The 19,300-nt window shown below is 39.7% G+C and overlaps 1 protein-coding gene across 5 annotated transcripts in view; it reads right to left on the bottom strand.

Moving 5' to 3' along the window:
- Positions 1-19,300, bottom strand: part of LOC108028284 (calcium uniporter protein, mitochondrial) — a 47,509-nt gene that overhangs the window by 1,965 nt on the left and 26,244 nt on the right. Inside the window, exon 3 of one of the 5 annotated variants that reach the window (XM_017099993.2) lies at positions 3,688-3,924. The exons of the other annotated variants lie outside the window; for them this stretch is intronic. Within the exon in view, the coding sequence (XP_016955482.1) occupies positions 3,688-3,924 (237 nt within the window). The remainder of the gene's footprint in view (positions 1-3,687; positions 3,925-19,300) is intronic. 5 annotated transcript variants of the gene reach the window in all.

The raw sequence follows: 19,300 nt of genomic DNA, 5'->3' as shown, positions 1-19,300 counted from the left end.
TCAAGAAGTTGGTTGCCCATTTGCAGCTGGAGTTCTGCGTGCTGTCTTCACTTCCCCAAACAGTTTCTCCGGTCGGATGTGTGCCAATCTGTGAGGCAGTTTTGCTAGGTTGCAATTAACCAAAAGCCACTCAAGGTTGTTCGCCAGCCTGGCTCGATTCGAATGCAGTTAGGCGTTCGAATTGCTTGCTGAGGCGTGACTCCTCCAACGCCCCTTTGCGGCAAAAGGCGCAACAAAGTCGGGCAGGGAAGGCAGTTTAGGCCTGAATACACTATAGATGACACAGTGGATTTTGACAAACATTTCAATTAGCGGCATCTAATCGCATTCCAGCTGCTGCATCGCATTGCATCGCTCGGCGGAGATGATAGGCATCTTCGAGCTGTGCGGCCAACGAAAAGTTTTCACTTTGTCGCATGTGGGATTTATGCAGCCATGAAGTAGCACAAACATATATTTATCTGTATCGCTGCCACTCATGCAAGCAGCCACCGAGTGCAACCACACGCCAATGCAACCACCAACACAGCACCACCAACTTCTAATGAAGATTTTCTTCTCATTTTATACACTCGGGAAAATGATGGGGAATATGGGTTAGGTAAAGATTACCTTCAATTTAAAGCTGATACTCCAAAGATACATTAACAGATACAGATAAGTTTATTTAAACAATTTTAAATACACAAGACATAGGCAAAGTATTTGAAACTACGGGGAGTAAAGCTGATTTTCCTGTAAAAATAAGATCTTTTAATTCACTTTTTTGTAGCTTTTTAAATCAATGTAAAATTGAATTCCTAAGATATTTTAACAGATAAGTTTGAATTTAAAAAGAAAATAAATAAACTTAAGATATAAATATTTATACCAATGGAACTTAGTGCTCAAGATATTATAGTTTTTTTTGGATTTCCTTATCTTATTTTCTCTCGGTGCATCGGTTTTAATCGCCTTTACCCACTGGGCTCGGTTGTAAGTGTTAGCTGGGTCTGTTCAACCCATTAGCAATTGTAGTCGGCGCCAAATGTGGGTAACTAGTGGTGTTACTGTTGCTGTTGCAGCTTGGCCAACCGTCGAAGCCGAAGAAACCGAAGAAGCAGCCGTCGCCGATTGCTCGCTGGCTTCTGCGATTATTATTTTCATGGACTTTGATTTTTTGGGATTTTAAACATTTTATGTTTTCTTTTTCTCTGCGGCTTCTTCTTCGCCTCCTCCGTAGGCTTCTTCTTCGGCTTTTATTGATAGTTTCAGATTTTTGTTTTAATTTTCAGTTAACTTTCAGATTTTCGCGCTAGCAGACGTGTGCGTCTTCCCTCGACGTTTGAGTGCCGGACAATTTGTGTGTACGTGGCAACCGAAAAGCAATCAATGGAAACTATAACATAATAATCTCAATTAAGTGAGAAATTGTGAAAATATATCAAGTGTGGTGGTGAAAATGGGATTTATTGGTCTGTTATCGTGTGGACAGCACTCGCTGGAAGACAAACATTCTTCGTGTGAAATATGGAGAGGACAGATATCATCGGGAAAAGTTTAATTTACAAACTATGACAGGCCACAGCAAAATGAAATAAACTTTGTGTGCGGCTGTCACTGATTTTGTTGGCCCACGCAAAAAGAACTGTATGGAAGTACATTCTATGTGCCATATATAGTATATACCCACAAGTCCTGAGCGAAACACGAACCACCGCAGACGCAAACGTGCTAACATTGATAATGCCATGTCAAATGCTCGCCCACGGCTCCGCTTTGATAGGCCGCAACTTTGCTTCATCAAAACTTAATAGCCAGTTTCCGCATCCCTGCCAAAACAAGGCTAACAAGTGTCAGGCAACTCGCACAAAAACCCTGCCAGTGCGGTGGCGCAGTGTAGCATGGAATACAGCAGAGCATGAGTGGGAACACGTGGCTGGCAAACCAAATGAGGGCAGAGTTTAGGCCAGAACGTGGCGACCGCTTCCGTCGCCGGAAATGCAAGCGGCAATCAGCCCGCAGTCCTATAAGGGATGTCAAGAAGACACTTAGATGACATGTATAACATGAGACAAATAATCATCATACAATGATCGAGTGCTATAATTAATACGTTTATTTTATTAAATTTTTCGATTGAAGTGAAAAAATGAAATTATCATAAAATTAAACTTTGGAATATTAATGGAATGGAATGTTAATGGCACTTAATAACCAATTAACAGCCCATTTTTTAACCAATAAACAATAAATTTAATATTTGTTATGTGCTTTTACTTATAAAAAAAATGTTTTTTTTTTTTTTGCTGAAGTAAAATATGAAAATCCGATTTTTAGTAGAATTATTATTCGATTCTATTAAAAAATATTGTGTTTTCTCTCTGTTAAATCCGCTTCAGCTGCAATAAACTGTTATTCAAATTTTCAACTTGACTTTTCCATTTGCTGAGAGAAACGCCAGCAAAGAAAGAACCAGGATGGAGCCCGGGGATTGGTAGAATTTCTCAGAATTACACCCAGCACTTAAGATTCGGTTCCTCGATAGGGTGACTGCCTTGCCTTAAATTATATTTTTCTAGTTCACATCGCAATCACGAGAAAAGTCCTGTGACAAATGTGTTGGAGACTTGGACTCTCAGGCTGCCGTGATTTCCATGTGTGCGAGGAATATCTGCAAACTGAATATCTGAGGGGAGTGTAGGTGCGTGTGTCTGTGCATAAGCATTGCATGATTACATGGCCCCGTCCTGTGCCTTCGTCCTTGCCTCCCCCGACCACCACCCACCAGCCTGCCATGCCGGCAAAAATTGTCCTTTGTGCATTATTAAAAATTCCAGCAACCGCCTCGTGTTTGCATATTTTTTGTGATTTAATTTTTTTGTACATTTTCAACAAGATTCGCGTGCCAGGTTTCTCCCCCGGCCCAAGCCCAGCCTGCATGTTTGTGTGTGCCCCTGCATTTAAATCAAATTAAAAAAGCCGCACCCCAGACCGGCTAACAGTAACATTAAATAAGTGCATGCTTAAAATATTCACCAAAACGTACGCTTGAATTGAACGATAAAAAAGGAAAAATCACGCCAAATTAAAAGGACACAGGAAGCGCAGGACCGAGCGATTAGCGGGTAAGTTGGAAGTTGTTAGAGCTGGATGGAAATGATAAAGTGAAGTCTACAAGGCTTTTCCTTCTCGGGGCTCTATTTTCTCCCCCTTTTTTTTTCTTATTGCACTAGATTACAAGAATTTAAACATAAATAATTATTACTAACTCTGGCAAATAAGTCATATGAATTCATAATTTACTTATGTTTTTATGCTTTATTTAACTTAATACACACAAGATATTTATTTATAACTGTCTAAAATAAAAAATTTATAATGATTTAATTGTATTTTACTTAACATTAAGATTAATTTTTACCAAAGAAGATACTATTAGTAACAAAACTAACTAAAATGTAAATGTATGTAAAATATTTCTTAAACGTTTTAAATCGATTCTTAAAAAATCATAGTTTTCATAAGCTTAAATTAGCTTTCATGATCATTGCTCTATTTAATATCATAAATGTGATTATCCTCTTTATGCTTAGCATTGCCATCTGCCCCAGCATTGCATGATATCATTTAACCAGCCAAACAGCCAAACAGCCAAACGAATGTAAACTAGTGCTTGGGGAGGTGAATTGCGCTGGGTTTACCTACCATTTTGTAGAACAGTGTTTTCGGGGGCAGAGGTCGTTTTGGAGTTATTTACGATCTCCCCACTGAGCACCTCCGACGACAAATTGGAACCTGTTGTTGGCATCGCCGCCCTGCAGTCGGCGGAGGTGGAGTTAGAGGCTGCCAGCCGTTCGACTAGGGCTTGTTTTCGGCCCGTTGCACTCAGTCCGAGGGCTCTTAGCCGCGTCCTCAGCTCGGTCAAAGTGAGTCGCGTGATATCTGGTATGATAATGATTGTGGAGGCATGGGCAGAGGCGCAAAAAGTAGGTGATGAAATAAAAAAGGAGATACGAAAAGAGAAATTAAACAGAATTTTCCACAAAAGGGGGGGCTGTTTGGCAGGAGTGCTTGGCTTATGTAGGTGCAAAAATGACAGGTCCTGCCTTTCCATTTTTTTTTGATAATGAATCAAAAGGCAAGCAACACAAAAAGGTAGCCGAAGGAGCTCTTTTGCACACAAAAAGCGCAGTAAAAATGTTGGAACGTGCAGTTAACGCCGCAAAAATGCACATAAAAAGGCGAGTCGAAAATGTGTTTAACAAAATAAAAATACAGAAGGAAAAGCAGACGTTGTGAATGGCGAAAAATGTTGATGGAGGGACGCATGATGGAAGGAAAAGCGGGGCAAAAATAAAAAACAACAGGAGCCTCTGGCTTGTCACAACATTTTCTTTATCGGACCAGGATATGACACGCACTCAGAAAAATGAGAGGCGGTGGAGTGGGTGTGGGAGTAGGCGTGGCTGTAGACCATCAAGCGAAATGCAGGCACATTAAATTTAATGCTATTGTCATTCTCAAAATTAACACAATAAAAGGCGGGCGAAGCTTCAGTTTGATTGCCTACAAAGGGATGGGCGAGATAAGATGGTTGGAGATATGAGGAATAACTCAGTGGGTTTTTGACATTATAATCAGACTTTTAACGATATATTTTGCGAAGATATTTTTTCATTGTGATTATTCTTATTCCTATCCTGCGTTTCATAAAAAAATGCTTAAAATGTTTGTTTTTAGGAGAAAATAATGAATTATTTTTAGAAATATTTTATTACAATTTTTTCTTGTCAATGTTTTTTTATGCTTCCTTTATTAAACTCTTTAAAAAGCGATGCATAGATTTTCTTCCCTGGGATTCAATATTTTATTTATATTCCTTTAATTAACATTTATTAGTTTGGACTATGAATCGGCAATATTAAATGTTTAAAAAAGTATTAGTTTTATTTTAGCTTTAAAAGCTCTCTAGCGCATCAATTAATTTATTCGTTTCACATGCGCCACTTTTCATAAGGCACATAAACCGCTTCTAGTCGCATTTTATTTAGTGCTACTAGCAACTAGGAAGGAGGAAATTAGATCCTCGCAACTCCTGACTTTCCCTTCGGCTGATTAATGTGGCCACAGTTAAACTTAATTCCGCGCCAACTAAGCGGATAAAAGCTCTCCATACTGCTGCGCATTATTTAAATTAAGCAAGAACGAATTTTCCGAAGGGCAAAAACAAAACATGAAATAAAATGGGAAAACTTTGAAAGAGGGAAAATATGCGTAAGCCGAGGGCAAAGAGATACAGATACACCCGCCACCCTCGCCAACATTCGGGCAGTCATAAAGCATCGATGCGCCTTTAAGCTCATAAAATATTTATAAAATCGCAGGACAGCAGAAAATCTTTTGAAATATCCCGTTTTATGTGGCCCTTTATTTTGGTGGCTTGTTTGTTTATTTCCAATGCCGGCCGTAAAATCCCTGATTTTCTGAACCGCATAATTTGTCCAAAGACAGAATCGATTTATGCTTATTTTCACTTATTTTCACCGACTGTCCACAATTCTCAGCTTATATCCCGCTGAGCTTGACGACAATTAAGTTTGGTAGATAGATATACGCTGCAGCTTTTTTAGGCCCACCAGGTATTCATTTAATTAATGGAAAAAGGCCGCGGAAAGCGCTGAGAGTTTTGCGGAAAACTCAACAAGCCTGGGTGGCTCTGTGGGTGGTGTTTTGTGTGGAGGTGAAAAATAAAAAAAGAGAGAGTACCGCAGAAACCGCAGCCTCAACCGCTCGGCTTAGGCATTGTGTTTTTGCATTGTGCTTAGGCCTTTTTAATATTTTACTTGCCTCGCTCCTATTTTATTCACCTTGATCCCATTCTGCGCCATAAGCCAAAGGCAACTGCGGAGTTTGCACAATAAGCCCAAACTGCGGGCCAAGACAAACAGCGGGCAACAAAGTGCAGGGATGCAGATGCGAGTGCAGGCAACTTCAATGCAACTTGGTCGAGTGTCTGGCGCAGAGAAGTGGGCAATGCTTTTTGCCATCCGCTTTTTTTGGAGAGACATTCGCAGAACTGAAGGGCAGGGCAGGCATATAGGAAATATTTATGACCCTGAGCACTCCGCCGTACATAGTCCAAGGCACTGGCAATCTGTTTTTAGAGGCTCCATTAAAAATTAAAATATAAATCTATAAGTGCAGCGTAGGCCCAGAAGGTCACAGAATGCGGCATGTTCTCCATGGTGGGTAATGCATTTGTCATGTTCAGGGTATAACTTTAATATTCTACCTATTATATGAGAGGCAACAGTGTTGCAGAGCTGTTTTGTTAGAAAGCCCGTGTGTTGTTATATTGTCTTTAGTATATAGATGACTTAAATATGTGATAGAAAATATTGTAGGGGTGTTACACACATCACTGGGGCTTTAAAACCACTTTCAAACGGAAAAGGTGACAAAAAGTATGTTATGAATAAGCCCCTGTATTTTAAAATGAATTTAATGTAAATAAGAAAATGCTAGCTTTGTTGCACACTTTTAGGCACATAAAACTAAGTTTAATATTCAATCTTTAGGTTACCAAAGAGAAAGAACGATTGGTTAATATACATTATTTAATAATTATTAAATACTATCTATTTTTGGACTCACAAATATTATTATAAATTATGAGTAATAAAATCTGTCCATAACATTTGAGTCAATTAAAGTTGAACTGTGCTTTGCTTGTCGCCCAAAGTCGATTTTCCCTGCACTTCATAATTTACTGCTTTTTAAAACAATGTACTGTGTGAAATATTCGCTTTGATGCGTTTTCCTTTAAACCCAAAACAAACACACCGCCCAAAGCCCCAGCCTCCGAGGAGAACTTTGCTCCTCACCTTGGACTCTGGACGCACAGAGCGGAAATTGTGTTTCCCTACTACACTGATTGCCTCGGTGTGTTCGGTGTGTACGGCATGTAATTCCCGTTGTCGCTGGGAAAACAAGACAAGAGCAAAACTGAACCCCAAGAAGAACGCTTCGGTGAACTCTTTAAGCACTTCACTCGGCGACAACGAGGACATTGAGGCCGTCGAGTGACGACACTTTGAGTGGGGCAAGTGACGTGTGGAGCCTGGAGGATGCTCATGCTCGTCCGCCCACTTGGCCGCTCATTAAACAGATAACGCCTCCGCCATATGCTGCTCCTCGTGTGTGTTTTTAGACGCCTGGAGCATGTTTAATTAATTGCACAAACTTTACGCAAATTAAATGTCAAGCCGCAGTTTTATTATCTTCCACTTGCAGGGAGTCTGACCACCCCCACCCACGAAACTACTAAATATTAGAACGTCAACCTCCGAGTCCGGCACATTTTGCACGTCAAAATAGGATCCGGACAGAGTCACAGCCTCTGCTATGGCGGCACGATGGGCAACGGATATTTTCGAACGTCACAAACGTCGTCGTCGTCACGCCAGCGGGACAAGCGGTAAGTGCCACCAAGCTGTATAACCATAAGTACACTCAGAACTCAGAAGGCAGAAAGGTATCGACACACCATAGCGATAAAAAAAGGGTGAAAATCTGCCAAACTTACTTTGTTATTCACCTTTCATCACTTAAATATTCTTTAAACATATGGTATACTCCATTCCTGGAATATTTTTAGAGAAATTGATTTCAATACATTAAAAAGCTGTCTAAAAGTATGCTTTGAAAACCTTTTTTCAAAACCTTTAGACCGTTTACCCATTTTTTTTGTTACTTGATCCTTTATAAGTGACTTCAAACCCTCAGAGAATTCCATGATCGATGCTAAAAATATTAAAATTTAAACCTTGATTTAGGTTCGTTTGTTAACCTTTGCGATTTATGTTAATGCTGACTTCGAATTGAATAAAAGTTGTTTCTTGATTTGACACTTGTCACTTTGTCCCTAAGACAAATGGAGAAAGCGGACCCTAATTTGTTTTCCGAGTGTAACGAGGATTCTGGGTCAAGTACCCCGGGGGAGGGCGAGCTAATAAAATATCCTCGCAGACGTATGTGCAGGGAAGGGTTTCCTGGTAAGCCATAAAAGTTGCTGGCGTGAGAGTGACCACCGACCCATATCCCTTCCCCCCATCATCTGAATTTCTAATCAGCCTCTGCTGGACATCGATATTTATGTCCTGCGGTTGACGGGGGAAACACATTTTGTGGGTGTGACAAATGGTCGCCTAAGACAGAAGGGTTTAAAAGTCAGCCATTTAAGTTTGGCCTGACTTGGCAATTTCATCATAAAGTTCACTGTTTAATGAAGTGAATATTTGCTAAGAAAAGCTCAGACCACAAGGGAGATAAATTTCTAACTTCAAATGTGACGCTTAAAGTGTGGAGCTGCCATCTTTTCAAGCAAAACGCTGGTAAAACGTAGAAAAAAATAAATATTCCGTTTTAAATAAGAGCGAGGGAGCATTGAAAAATGAAGTTGAATAAATTTCCACGTGTTTTTGCTCAAGTCGAGAGGCAAAAGATTCATCAAAAGTTTTATGGGGGTTAGCGCAAAAAGCGGGAAAAGGTCAGGACAATCATGGGAAAACTTTCTGGCTGACAAAAAAGGTGGAAGAAGAAAATTAATTCGAGGAGATTTTTGCAAACATAATTAGTGACCTTTTTCTTGGCGATGACTTTTAAATCGATTTGATTTACAAACTTAATTGGCGGCGCGGAAAAACAAGCACTGGATGTCCGTGAGAAATGGAACACTTTACCAATTAATTAAATGCCAGTAAAGCCAAATTGAGGCCGCAATCGAGGACATGGCAGAAAGAACGGCAATTAAAATCGCCAATGGCGCCCTACATGGGCAGGATAACTACGGGAATAGATGGACGGGGCGTGGCGGCCAGTATGCATTCATTTTGGGTCCTTTCGGATCCTTTTGGGGGCGTGGCAGCTGCCCCTGCTGACAGCTGTTGGCGCTGCTCAAAATTCCAATCTGCCGCCATCGAAGCGGCGAGTGCATAAGCCCGAAACCTGACGAGGGTTGCCAGGAAGCAATTAAAACGGATTTCTATTTTCCTCGCCAAACATGTGGGTGGCTGTTTTGCAGTCTATAAATATAAGCATTCTCTGCAAAGTATTCTCAACTGTGTAGTTCGCCGCAGCCGGAATTTCTATTGTTGATGTCTAAAATGGGATCTCATAGGAAATTAAAACTTTGAGAAACGAAAATGCGGTTAAAAACAATGAAAGCCATTCAGAATATTTCGAGTTAATTAAAATGATATAACTAATTAAAACTACGAAGTTCCTTTTTCTCAAATGCTGGTAAATATAAAAGTAGGTTAGACAACCTTACAAATTTGTAGTTGAAAACGTAATCTTAATTTAGTTATAAAACCCCAATGCACTAGCTAGGTAACTTAAAGTTGTGCGTTTTTTAAATTAAAATCTAAACATTATATACGCAGTGGTTCCTGAAAAACAATAGTTTCGCGAAACCCAATTTAAAGTCTCCTTGGAATTAAGGATCACCTCGTGCCACAAAATTTTTGTCGATTTTTGGCAGCTACCGGAAAACTTTTCGCCACTTTCCGATATCCCCAGCGCCGTTCGCATGGCCAACAATTGAATTGTTCCAGCTCCCAGAAAGTCTTGTTTTGTTCTCCGTATATTTTCCGGCGGTGTTTTTTGCCCCCCTGGCAAACGCACCCGGAGTTGCAGACAGCCCGACAGGCAGTCGCTTCATTTGCATATAGAATGCGTGTTCCGAGGGGCGATAATGTATCGACGGGCTTTTGGCAACTCGCGAACGGAAGATGGATGGAGAGGGTGTGTGTCCGTGTGGGGAAATGGAAAAATGGGCGGAACTGTGTACATAAAGATGTTAAAGATACAACAGCGATTTGATGACAATTTTTTGGCCACTGGGCCAGCACAAACAAATCGATTTATGCATACGGAACAGATGAGTACGAAGTGTGTCAAAGGGGCATGGGCTAAGATTAACCTTTGTCAGCCTCCTAAGCATTCTCAACATTTAGTCACGTCTCATTCGAGCTCCACATTTTTATGGAAATCGCTATAAAAAAGAATGTCTTTGTGTTTGGGCACTGAAGAGAAAAAAAGATAAGTAGGTGTAGTAGTACCTAAAATATTGTTAAAAAGATTTTCATCACAAAATTTAATTCCCTGGTCCTTTAAACATTTTTTTATACAATATATTAGTGATTTTTATAATAAGACAGGGTTAAGCTTTTAATGCTACTAAAATTGTTATTGAAAGTTACAAAAAAATAGTATTCAGTTATATACTCGTATGTGTTTAAAAAATTTAATAAAAATATTGAATTTATAACGCAGATATTTCCTAGATAAATGTATACCTTCAATTCAGAGGAACTACTATACTTTTCATAGATTTTTCTTTCAGTGTCTATGAGTGACGGATTCGAACTGGTATACGTATGCAAGTGTGCTTGTGTGTTATGTGTGTTTGTGTTGGTGTCAGCAATACGTGTGAGGCATACTTCTCGTGTACTTTTCTTTTTTCGGCCAGCTAAGTCTTATTTTAGGCTGTCAACTCACCTGTAAATAGAAGAGCAAAGACAGGAGAAAGGATCGTTAGAAACGTTGTTAGGGCTCAATAAATTTCTTAGCAATAGCGAACAAATTGGATTGACTACCAGAGTGTGAGTGTTCCCCAAACCCATTGCGTACTGCCGGGACATAAACTTTTTTATGGACGTTCGATGTTCATTAAAAAAGTTTCAAGCACATTTCGGCATGCAGAAACCAGATCGGAAAAATAGAACAATAGGAACAACAACAGCCAGGACGATTGGTAGCTAAAAGTTTCGCAAAATTTAATTTGAAGGCTTAGATATAGTGGAGGGAAAAAGTGTCAGAGGTGGGAAGGAGATGGCAGAAGGATAGGCATAGCCCCAAACAATTTACCAATTAGAATGTGGAAAAAGTTGGTACGTCTGCCGTCAATGTAAAGTACTAAATAATTGCATCCCGCAGCGCCTGCGGTTTATGACGACGACTGTCTGACTGTATAATAAATATTTCACACTAAATTGCACAATGAGAATGAAGAGTGGAAAGCGGCAACGAGCCAGAGCCGCTTAAATGAAGCGGAATGGGCCTAAAGAAAGAATGAGTGAGAGGCCACAAATTGCCGCTGAATGTGTGCAAATGATGGCAGCAGCGGAAAGGCGGAGGAAAACTCTGGGAAATAAAGCAGGGCTTGAGACAATTTCCGCAAACGAGCAGGGAAAAGCGGGAGGAGCAGGAAAAGCGAGTCGCCCTGCAGCAGGCTACACAAAATTGCCAGCCTACGTGTACGTGTGCACAGGCAAAAGGCGTAACGAGCGAATATCGCTTTCCCCACCCAGCTATTTTGTGTCCTTTTTCGCCCCACATCCCTCCGACATCGAGATTGTCAATGTCTGACAGAGCGTATAACATTTTCCCAGACTCGTGTCTGCTGTCTGGGAAATGCATCAGCACAGCCTCCGTCAGCTGTCCGATTATCTCCTCCAGATTGCGCCTTGCACTTGCAATTGATTAATGCCATGCACAAATTGACAAGCGAACAGAACAGCAACATTCCACCGGGCCCAAGCTAATGTAATTTACTGGAGTACCCGAGGACCTTTGAGGAATGCCAGCAGTGGCGGAATCAGCGGACTTTTATCGGGATTTGAAACGAAGTGTCGCTCAAAGGTTGTTAGATATGGAGATAAAAATTAATTCAAGGGATAATTAATAATAAGGGTACCAAAAACATATAAAATTAGAGTCATTGTATGAAATATTTCAAAAGCATTTTAAAATGTCTCTAAAAGTATGCTATGAAAAATTGTACTTTTTGTATAATTTATTTTATTTAGCTGTTTTTTATTCCCAAAGTTACCGGTTAACTTGTAAGGATCCGCTCCTGACTGCACTTTATCCATCCATCCGTGGAAATATACATACATCGCCTGCCTGGCAGTCGAATCAGTAAGCACACATGTGCACCTTTAACATTTGCATATAATTTTACGCATATAGGCACGCTTCTTTCTATAAACTTGATTTGTTTGCATTTTCCTGACTTGGAAAATAAATATTTACCATATTTTCATATAGTGCCTAACAAAAGATGGGTCGGCTTTGTATAATGCTGCACAGGAAAAAAAGTTGGGGCCAAAACCAGAACTAATGTTAGGGCTAGGTCAGGGAGTTCTCTTTTCATTTAGAAATTTTCATCTTGTATGTATTTTGTTCGCAAACTAAATATTATTTAAAAATAAATATTAATAAACAAAGATTTTAATTAAGTTCCTTTTTCTTTTTCTAATTTTAATCCCCTTACCATAAAAAGTTGTTATATTTCCAAGTGCAGTTGGCGGCCAATATTTGCCTTGACTTTGGAACAGCCATCTGGTGCTCGGAACTGCCTAACAAGATGTCATAGTGGTTCCAAAAGCAGTGTGGGAATAATTCGGAATAAAAACTTTTCCATCCGCCCTGCATGAATGTATGCATGCTTGTTTATGTGTCAAAACACCGTAAACAAGTTTGCAATTTTCTCAAAAGAAGGGGGAAAATGGCTAAAACAGGATGAGAGAACAGGACAAAAACATGGTACTATGTTGGCTTTTATGCACTGCGAGGCTGTATAAGAAAAATGGAGAAGAGAAAAGTAGGGGCGGAAGGCATATGTTTTATTTATTGTTTGGCTGCACTTTCGCAGCTCTTTTCAGTGTTTGCTCTGGACGCTTTATTGCACTTTTTCGCAACTTTGGCAACTTTAAAGACGCGGAAAAAGATACAAGCGAAGAAGTCCAAAGGAAGTCTCGTTTTAGTGGAAAATTCCGGATGAAAATCGCAAAGAAACGGGTTGCAATTACATCGCGGGGGAAGGGAGCGACTTCAAGAGTTCAAGAGGACCTGGCCTCTTATGACAAGAGTCCATGATTCGCTAAACATTCAAGACTTCGGCACAGGAAAGTCGAAAATGGTGCCGACAACATTTGTGCTAATTTTAAAATTCCCATTTCCAATTCGTTGCTTCTTCTATATTCACTTTGAATATTTGCTCAGCTCTGTTTTCCTTTGCTGTACTTCATATTGCTTTTATTAAAAAGGAGCTTAAAGAAGTAGTGAAGTGTTTTTAGTGTAGTGGATCTTAATACACTTTCCATTTTATAAATCTTAAAACGTGATACATTTTAATGTAAAATGATATGTTTTTAATCTAAAATTATAGGTTCAAAAATAAAAAAATAAATATATACAATTTCCAATTTGTACCCTCTCGTAGTGTAAAAAGTGAAAATCGATGGGCAGACAGGGAAAACAAATCAGAGTTGCCATTGAAAATATGCAGTGATAAATGGACTGGGGGCTTCGCTATAGAAGGGGGTATCTGTCTATCACGTTGCAAGTGCATTACTGGCTTCTTCTGTGCCGTACCACTGACAACTGCAAATTGGCCCAAATGCATTGTTGCCGCTGCTGTTTCTTCGCTTGCGAGGCACGCAGTTCGCCCTGGCGTCCATCTCGAAACACGTCTTCATATAAAACATTCCGCAGGAGGATTTAATTTGATAGTGCCAAAGGGCGGATGGAGGGGCGACGGGTCGGACATAGCTCAAGTATGAAGCTTTCTAGTTCAAAGGATCATCTGGGGTGCACAAGTGTAATTCGTATCAATTTATGCAGGACGTGATGCTGCCTCTGATGCTGGATAAATTGGCAGAAACGTTCCTTTTTAGGGCAAGAATAAGAAATAGAGTACATAGCAGTAGGTTAAGAAAGTAGTGGTGGTTAAAAGCATAAGATATCCTGGACTGTAATTTATTTTTACTCAAACTAATTCCATCAGAAACCCGGGAGCTACGGTAAAATAAAAACCTATACTTTACTTTATTTTTATTTTATAATGTATCTATTAAGTGAAATCAAATAAACTCTACTTATAAAGAGTTGGTTGAGTAATATATTAAATGCCAAGTTAAAAGCTTGCAAGGGTACATTGCGGTAGGTAACGAAAGAACATAGGAAATAAAAACTGAACAGTAAAACCCTTCAATTCACTTAATATAAGTATTATATCACACAATCCCAATTAAAACTCGTATTACCCCATCCATGCAGGCATTCAACTCTTAGAACTTTTATTTACCAGTTACGCTCGAAGGCCATTTGAAATATTTTCGAAAAACCATCTCCCTTCACACTTGACTTATTTCATTACACATTCGCGTATACCCCGAAAAAGTCGTATATCGTATTTATAAATAAAAATTCTTTTGTGGGGCTCCTGCACTCAGCAATGAAAAGGCTCGAAAAGAGCAGAAATTATTTCATTGGTTACGCTGGCTGGGCAAAAAGCTGGATAAGTGGATGTTTCTGGGGGATGGGAGTCAAAACAAAAGGCGACAAAACAGGAAGCTCATTCCCGCCGTAAACCCCAATCAAAAGCCAGAGCCATGCGTGCATGGCGACCAATTCGACCACGTTGGAAAATGAAATGAAAAGGGGAAAACTCTGCTCGCGACACATGAGTTCATAGCGGCCACATGTCACAACATTAAAAAGTCATTTTGAGCTGGCCAAAACCAGAGAGTGGGAGAGTGATTCGGACCATTTGGGAGCAGTTTCTTGTGCCGCGTTTCGAGTCCGCGGCATTTGCATCAATTTGACGGCTGCTCTGCGCTTCACTGCCTCAGTGCCTCACTTCCTCACTCTTTCACTGAATCAATGGTAAAAGCGACACTCAATGCACTGAGAAAACATCAGCAGATTAATTAGTTTTTAGAAATTTTTTAACAAACTTTGAAAATTTATTTTTATTTTTAAATTTATAACCTTGTATTACCTATATTATTTTTTTGTAATATATTTTTTACGATTCTAAATGTTTTTATACTCCTTCTAGTTGCCTTCTTACAGTATACCTTCTTTGAGTATATCTTCTAGTATGCCTTCTTATAGTATACCTTCTTTGAGTATATCTTCTAGTATGCCTTTTTGTAGTATGCCTTCTTTCAGCACGCCTTCTTTGAGTATGGCCTTCGAAAAGTCAAAAAATGGGTTCTTAAAAGTTATTATACACTTTTCATCTGAATTGCTAATAAGATATGATGATAAGCAAAAATAAAATAATAATCTAGAAATTAAAAAACATAGGAAACACAAAGCTAATGACATAACTATATTAGCAGAGTGCACCGAGTGGTGCAATATTTCGCTTTGGCTGCTTTATGATGAGCAACGCTCTGGCATCCGCTCGAGTTACTTGATTACAAGTGAGCAACGCATTTCCGCCGGCTTTGTAGTTGTGCGGCGAGCGGTTCGCAGATTCGAGCCCCCCGAATTCCGAGTTTAAACTAGGTGACGCCGCTCTCCCCGATGACGAAATACGAAATACCTGCCAACGTCAAAAGTTCAGGCAGCGAGTGAGTTAGGAGGGGAGAGGGTGCCGTACTTGTGGCTCCATAGTTCACTCGAGTTCATTGCTGGGGCTCGAAAGCCAGAGCCAGTGCTAGAGCCGGGCCCAAAGCCCATCAGGCGACCCCTTGCCATTGGGAACTTTTTGTTTTGCATTATTCACAAGCATTGCCACATGGTTCCACACTCACAGTGGGTCGGGTTTCGGCTTGGTGGGGAGGAAAAACTTTGGAGAAAATGTAGGAAAACTAACTTTTGTTCAACAATAATACGTATGGTTTGGGAAATTTTTGTGTGGAATAATTCGGCAAAATTAAGCTTGAAGTTCAAGTTCAGGGGGCAAGACGAAAGTAAATTAAGAAATATTAGATTTTGGAAGCCATTAATTAACAAGTCTTTTAATAGTTTAATAACATAACATTAATAATTTAAAGTAATGTTACTATCAGAATGTTAAGAAAAAAGTAAAAATATAAATACAATTTGGTTTTAGTAAACTAATAAAGTTTTCTTATTTTTTTAACACTTAAGAATAAATATAATAATAATTTAAATTCATTATGGTTCGAAAAAATAAGAAAGATAAATAACTAAATTATTTCGTATTAATGCTTGGCTTAAACTACTTTTATACTTTTGATATTTAAACAAATATGTTTTTACATAAGTAATATAATTATTTTTTTTTATTCATTAATTCATAATTTCGATTTATAAAACTAAAGCAATAGTTTATGAAATTGAACTCCAAATCTCTTCTAATTTATTGCCGTAAAAAATACACAAATTTCGCCAGAAGACTTTCCAAACAAACCTCCCACTGTATTGCGACCTTAACAGCTTATCCCACCGATTTAAACAACACAACAGTGGCGGACTCAACTCATTTGTCATTCAAAAGGCATCATCATCTCCAGGGGGAGTTGCAGAAAGAAAGGGTTCGGGACAGAAAGGGCTTCCACGACCTTTCACCTTGTGCTGCAGATCCCTCTTGCGGATTACAAATTCCCTTCTGATGGTGCGGCAAATTGCTACTTGAGAGGCCAGCAGCTCGACTCGATAATGAGAGCACAGTTTGCTACTGGTTTTCGGTTTAATTGGGCGCCAAATTACTTTTCACTTTGCCATTGCGATTAAACAAGAAAATTTCATTAACTCTGCGAGGCCCACCTCGGGGGGTCGTAAAAACGCAAACGTAAGCGGCTAAAAGTTTGAAACTCGAGACTCGAAATGACTCCATTGTTGCTGTAGGCGAACAATAACAGAGGGATATAAAAAACTGGGCGGTAGGCGGGGCGGCGTGCCACTGAAAAAGGTTAACAAAATAATAACAAACAAATGGGCATTATTTTTAGACGTCGGCAGAGCAGCTGGCTGCGCAGTCGCCACTTGCCACGAAAAGCAGCCGCGCATGCGCTCAGTATTTTTCAGCTCTTCAGTCTTCGGCGAGATGTAAAAGCGGCAACAACCGCGAAAACCGGGGAAAAGCAACCAGGCACCCAACAAAAAAGTAGGAAAACAACGCGCGCGTTTTTCTCGTTTTAAGTATTTATTGCTTTTCGGCCATTTCATGGACAATAAACTCATTTTGCATTAACCACAAAAATCAACAAACTGTGCAAAGCGGGCGCCATCAATAGAAAGCACTCAACTGGCTTGAAATGGGATGCGGCAAAAAGGCGAACAAGATGAATGTTTATTTTCACAGTGAAGATGTGACCCACAAAACCCACGGGTAACATCAGCACAGTGTTTTGTGCGAGTCCATATTTGGGACAAATGGAAGACAAACTCATCATTGGCATTGGTGCACAGCCCCAGGAATCAATGCAAGCCCCATTAATCTAAGGGCATTAATGATTTAGGGAATTCATTTGTCATTCGGGTAAGAAGCTCTCGAGTGCGGAGTGGGAAAATTGACCATTAATTGTGGTAAATCTGAGGACAAGTTGGGAAGTGATACCCGTATGTGACAATATTGGAGGAGCTTTAGAGTAAAGTTGTCATTTTCCCAAGGGGATCTGGGAAAATTTGGTATTAGCTTAAATAAACCTGATGGCAATCTGGGGTATTAAATTGTCAGTATGTTAGGAATTCGCTAAATAAAGCTAAAATCAAAATAGGCTTCTTAGCCGTACGTGGTCTTTAGAAAATTATTAAGTACCACTTATCACAATGTCTACTTAATTAAAAAGCTAATTGCTTATTAAAATCAGCTTTCATATATACTCGTAAATACTATCTAGCAGATACCTCCACAGCAATATATTTAATTACCCTGGATTCTGACATTGTTTTAATGAAGTGACAAACAAATTTAACGTTCTTAATTGGAGTAAATAAACTGGAAGATGGAAATCCGCCCCGAATACCTGAATCTATCACGTTGTTTGGATACCATTAATTCCGGTCGAATGTACCCCCAGCGCAGTTGCTATGGCGCTCCACTTTATATGATTGAGTGTCCTGCGACAAATGAGCAAACTTATTTGTCCACTCGTTGGAAAAGCAGAAAGCCAAGTTTTCGCTTAATTTATGTCCCCAGCCGCAGTGCACAAATCGAAGAGGAGTTGGCGTGCAAAGGCCGAAATGCAATTTGCGGGCAACCGCAGTTACGGCAGCAGAAAATTGATTTAGCATTTATTTCCAACTCTCCGGACCTACAGCAGTTTTAGCAGCGATGTTGCGGCAAGCGAAAATTTTCGGAAAATGTCATTTCAAATGTCGCCGGCGGCCGCATCTTCTTGCTGCGATTTCGACAGGTTTTCTGCAGCACTTTTCGGCACAATCGCAATGGATGAGATGATTCAGATCGGCTCTTGAACAATACGCTCTGATTATTCCAGTTCTTTATTTTGTATTAATTCTATTTTGCACAATTGAAAACCTATTGTCTGGCCGTGTGGGAATGCCGATTGCAAATGATTTTATGTATTTATTTTCTGCGAGTTTATGCTCCGGTGGCTGTGTGTTTGGCGGCTCCCCATGTAAATCGCTATTTGGTGGTTAGCTTTTTTCACCCACTAGATATCTGTGTTAATTAATTTGGCGCTGTCATGCGAGTTTTGCCATATATACATAATTTCGGCACGAACGTGTTCATTTCACTGCAGTTTCTTTTTTGTTGCGGTTTAATTTAATTAGCTTCTCTTAAATATATCCAAAGGCCTTAACTTCTTTGTTTCGACACGGCCAGCTGCAGTGTTATTGGTTTTTTCGAGCTGCGCTAAATAATTTGTATAGTTTTAATTAGCTTTTTTCTTATTTTTTATTTAAAGCCATTAGTGGCTAGGTGTTTGTTTTTTAATTCATCAAATAGCGCGTTAAAATTGGCTGCTAATCGCACGCAAATCGCATTCAGTTTTTTCCGCCCTTGGGCTGAAAAGTGAGAAATTTAATTCGGCGCGTGTCACAATCAAATCAAGTTTGAAACGAAACAAAAAGCAGGCACGTGACTGGAAAACCAAGCTGAATTTGTAATTTTTATTTGTGCGAAAACGGAGAAACAGAGTGGCAGTTTGGCAGAATGTCTTTAAGCCCCGCTGCCAGTCATAAAACGGCATCAAAAGCAATTAGCAAGTTGCTTTATATTCAGCGCCGAACGAACATATTGCCCGGGGGTAATTAAAATCTCAAGATCCCGGGGCAAAACAGCTGGAAAAACGACTCTCGACGCGTCTAAAATGAAAACAAAAATAGAAACAGAAACGAAACCAAGTGAGATACTATCGCCGAAACAATTTCGCCAAGGAACACGCAACTAAACAATTTGCAGGCGTACCACACAGTGTTGACATACGCCTAATTAACTTTTGAGTGAACTACCAAACAAAATGGGCTACAAAATGGCTGCAACCATACTGAAAAAAGAGCATTCAATTTAACCTTTGCCATCAGG

The sequence above is a fragment of the Drosophila biarmipes genome, chromosome 3L (genome assembly GCF_025231255.1).
Source record: "Drosophila biarmipes strain raj3 chromosome 3L, RU_DBia_V1.1, whole genome shotgun sequence".
NCBI classification, from domain to species: Eukaryota; Metazoa; Arthropoda; class Insecta; order Diptera; family Drosophilidae; genus Drosophila; species Drosophila biarmipes.
Note: the sequence above shows the minus strand (reverse complement) of the source record. Positions and strands in the feature narration are given on the sequence as shown.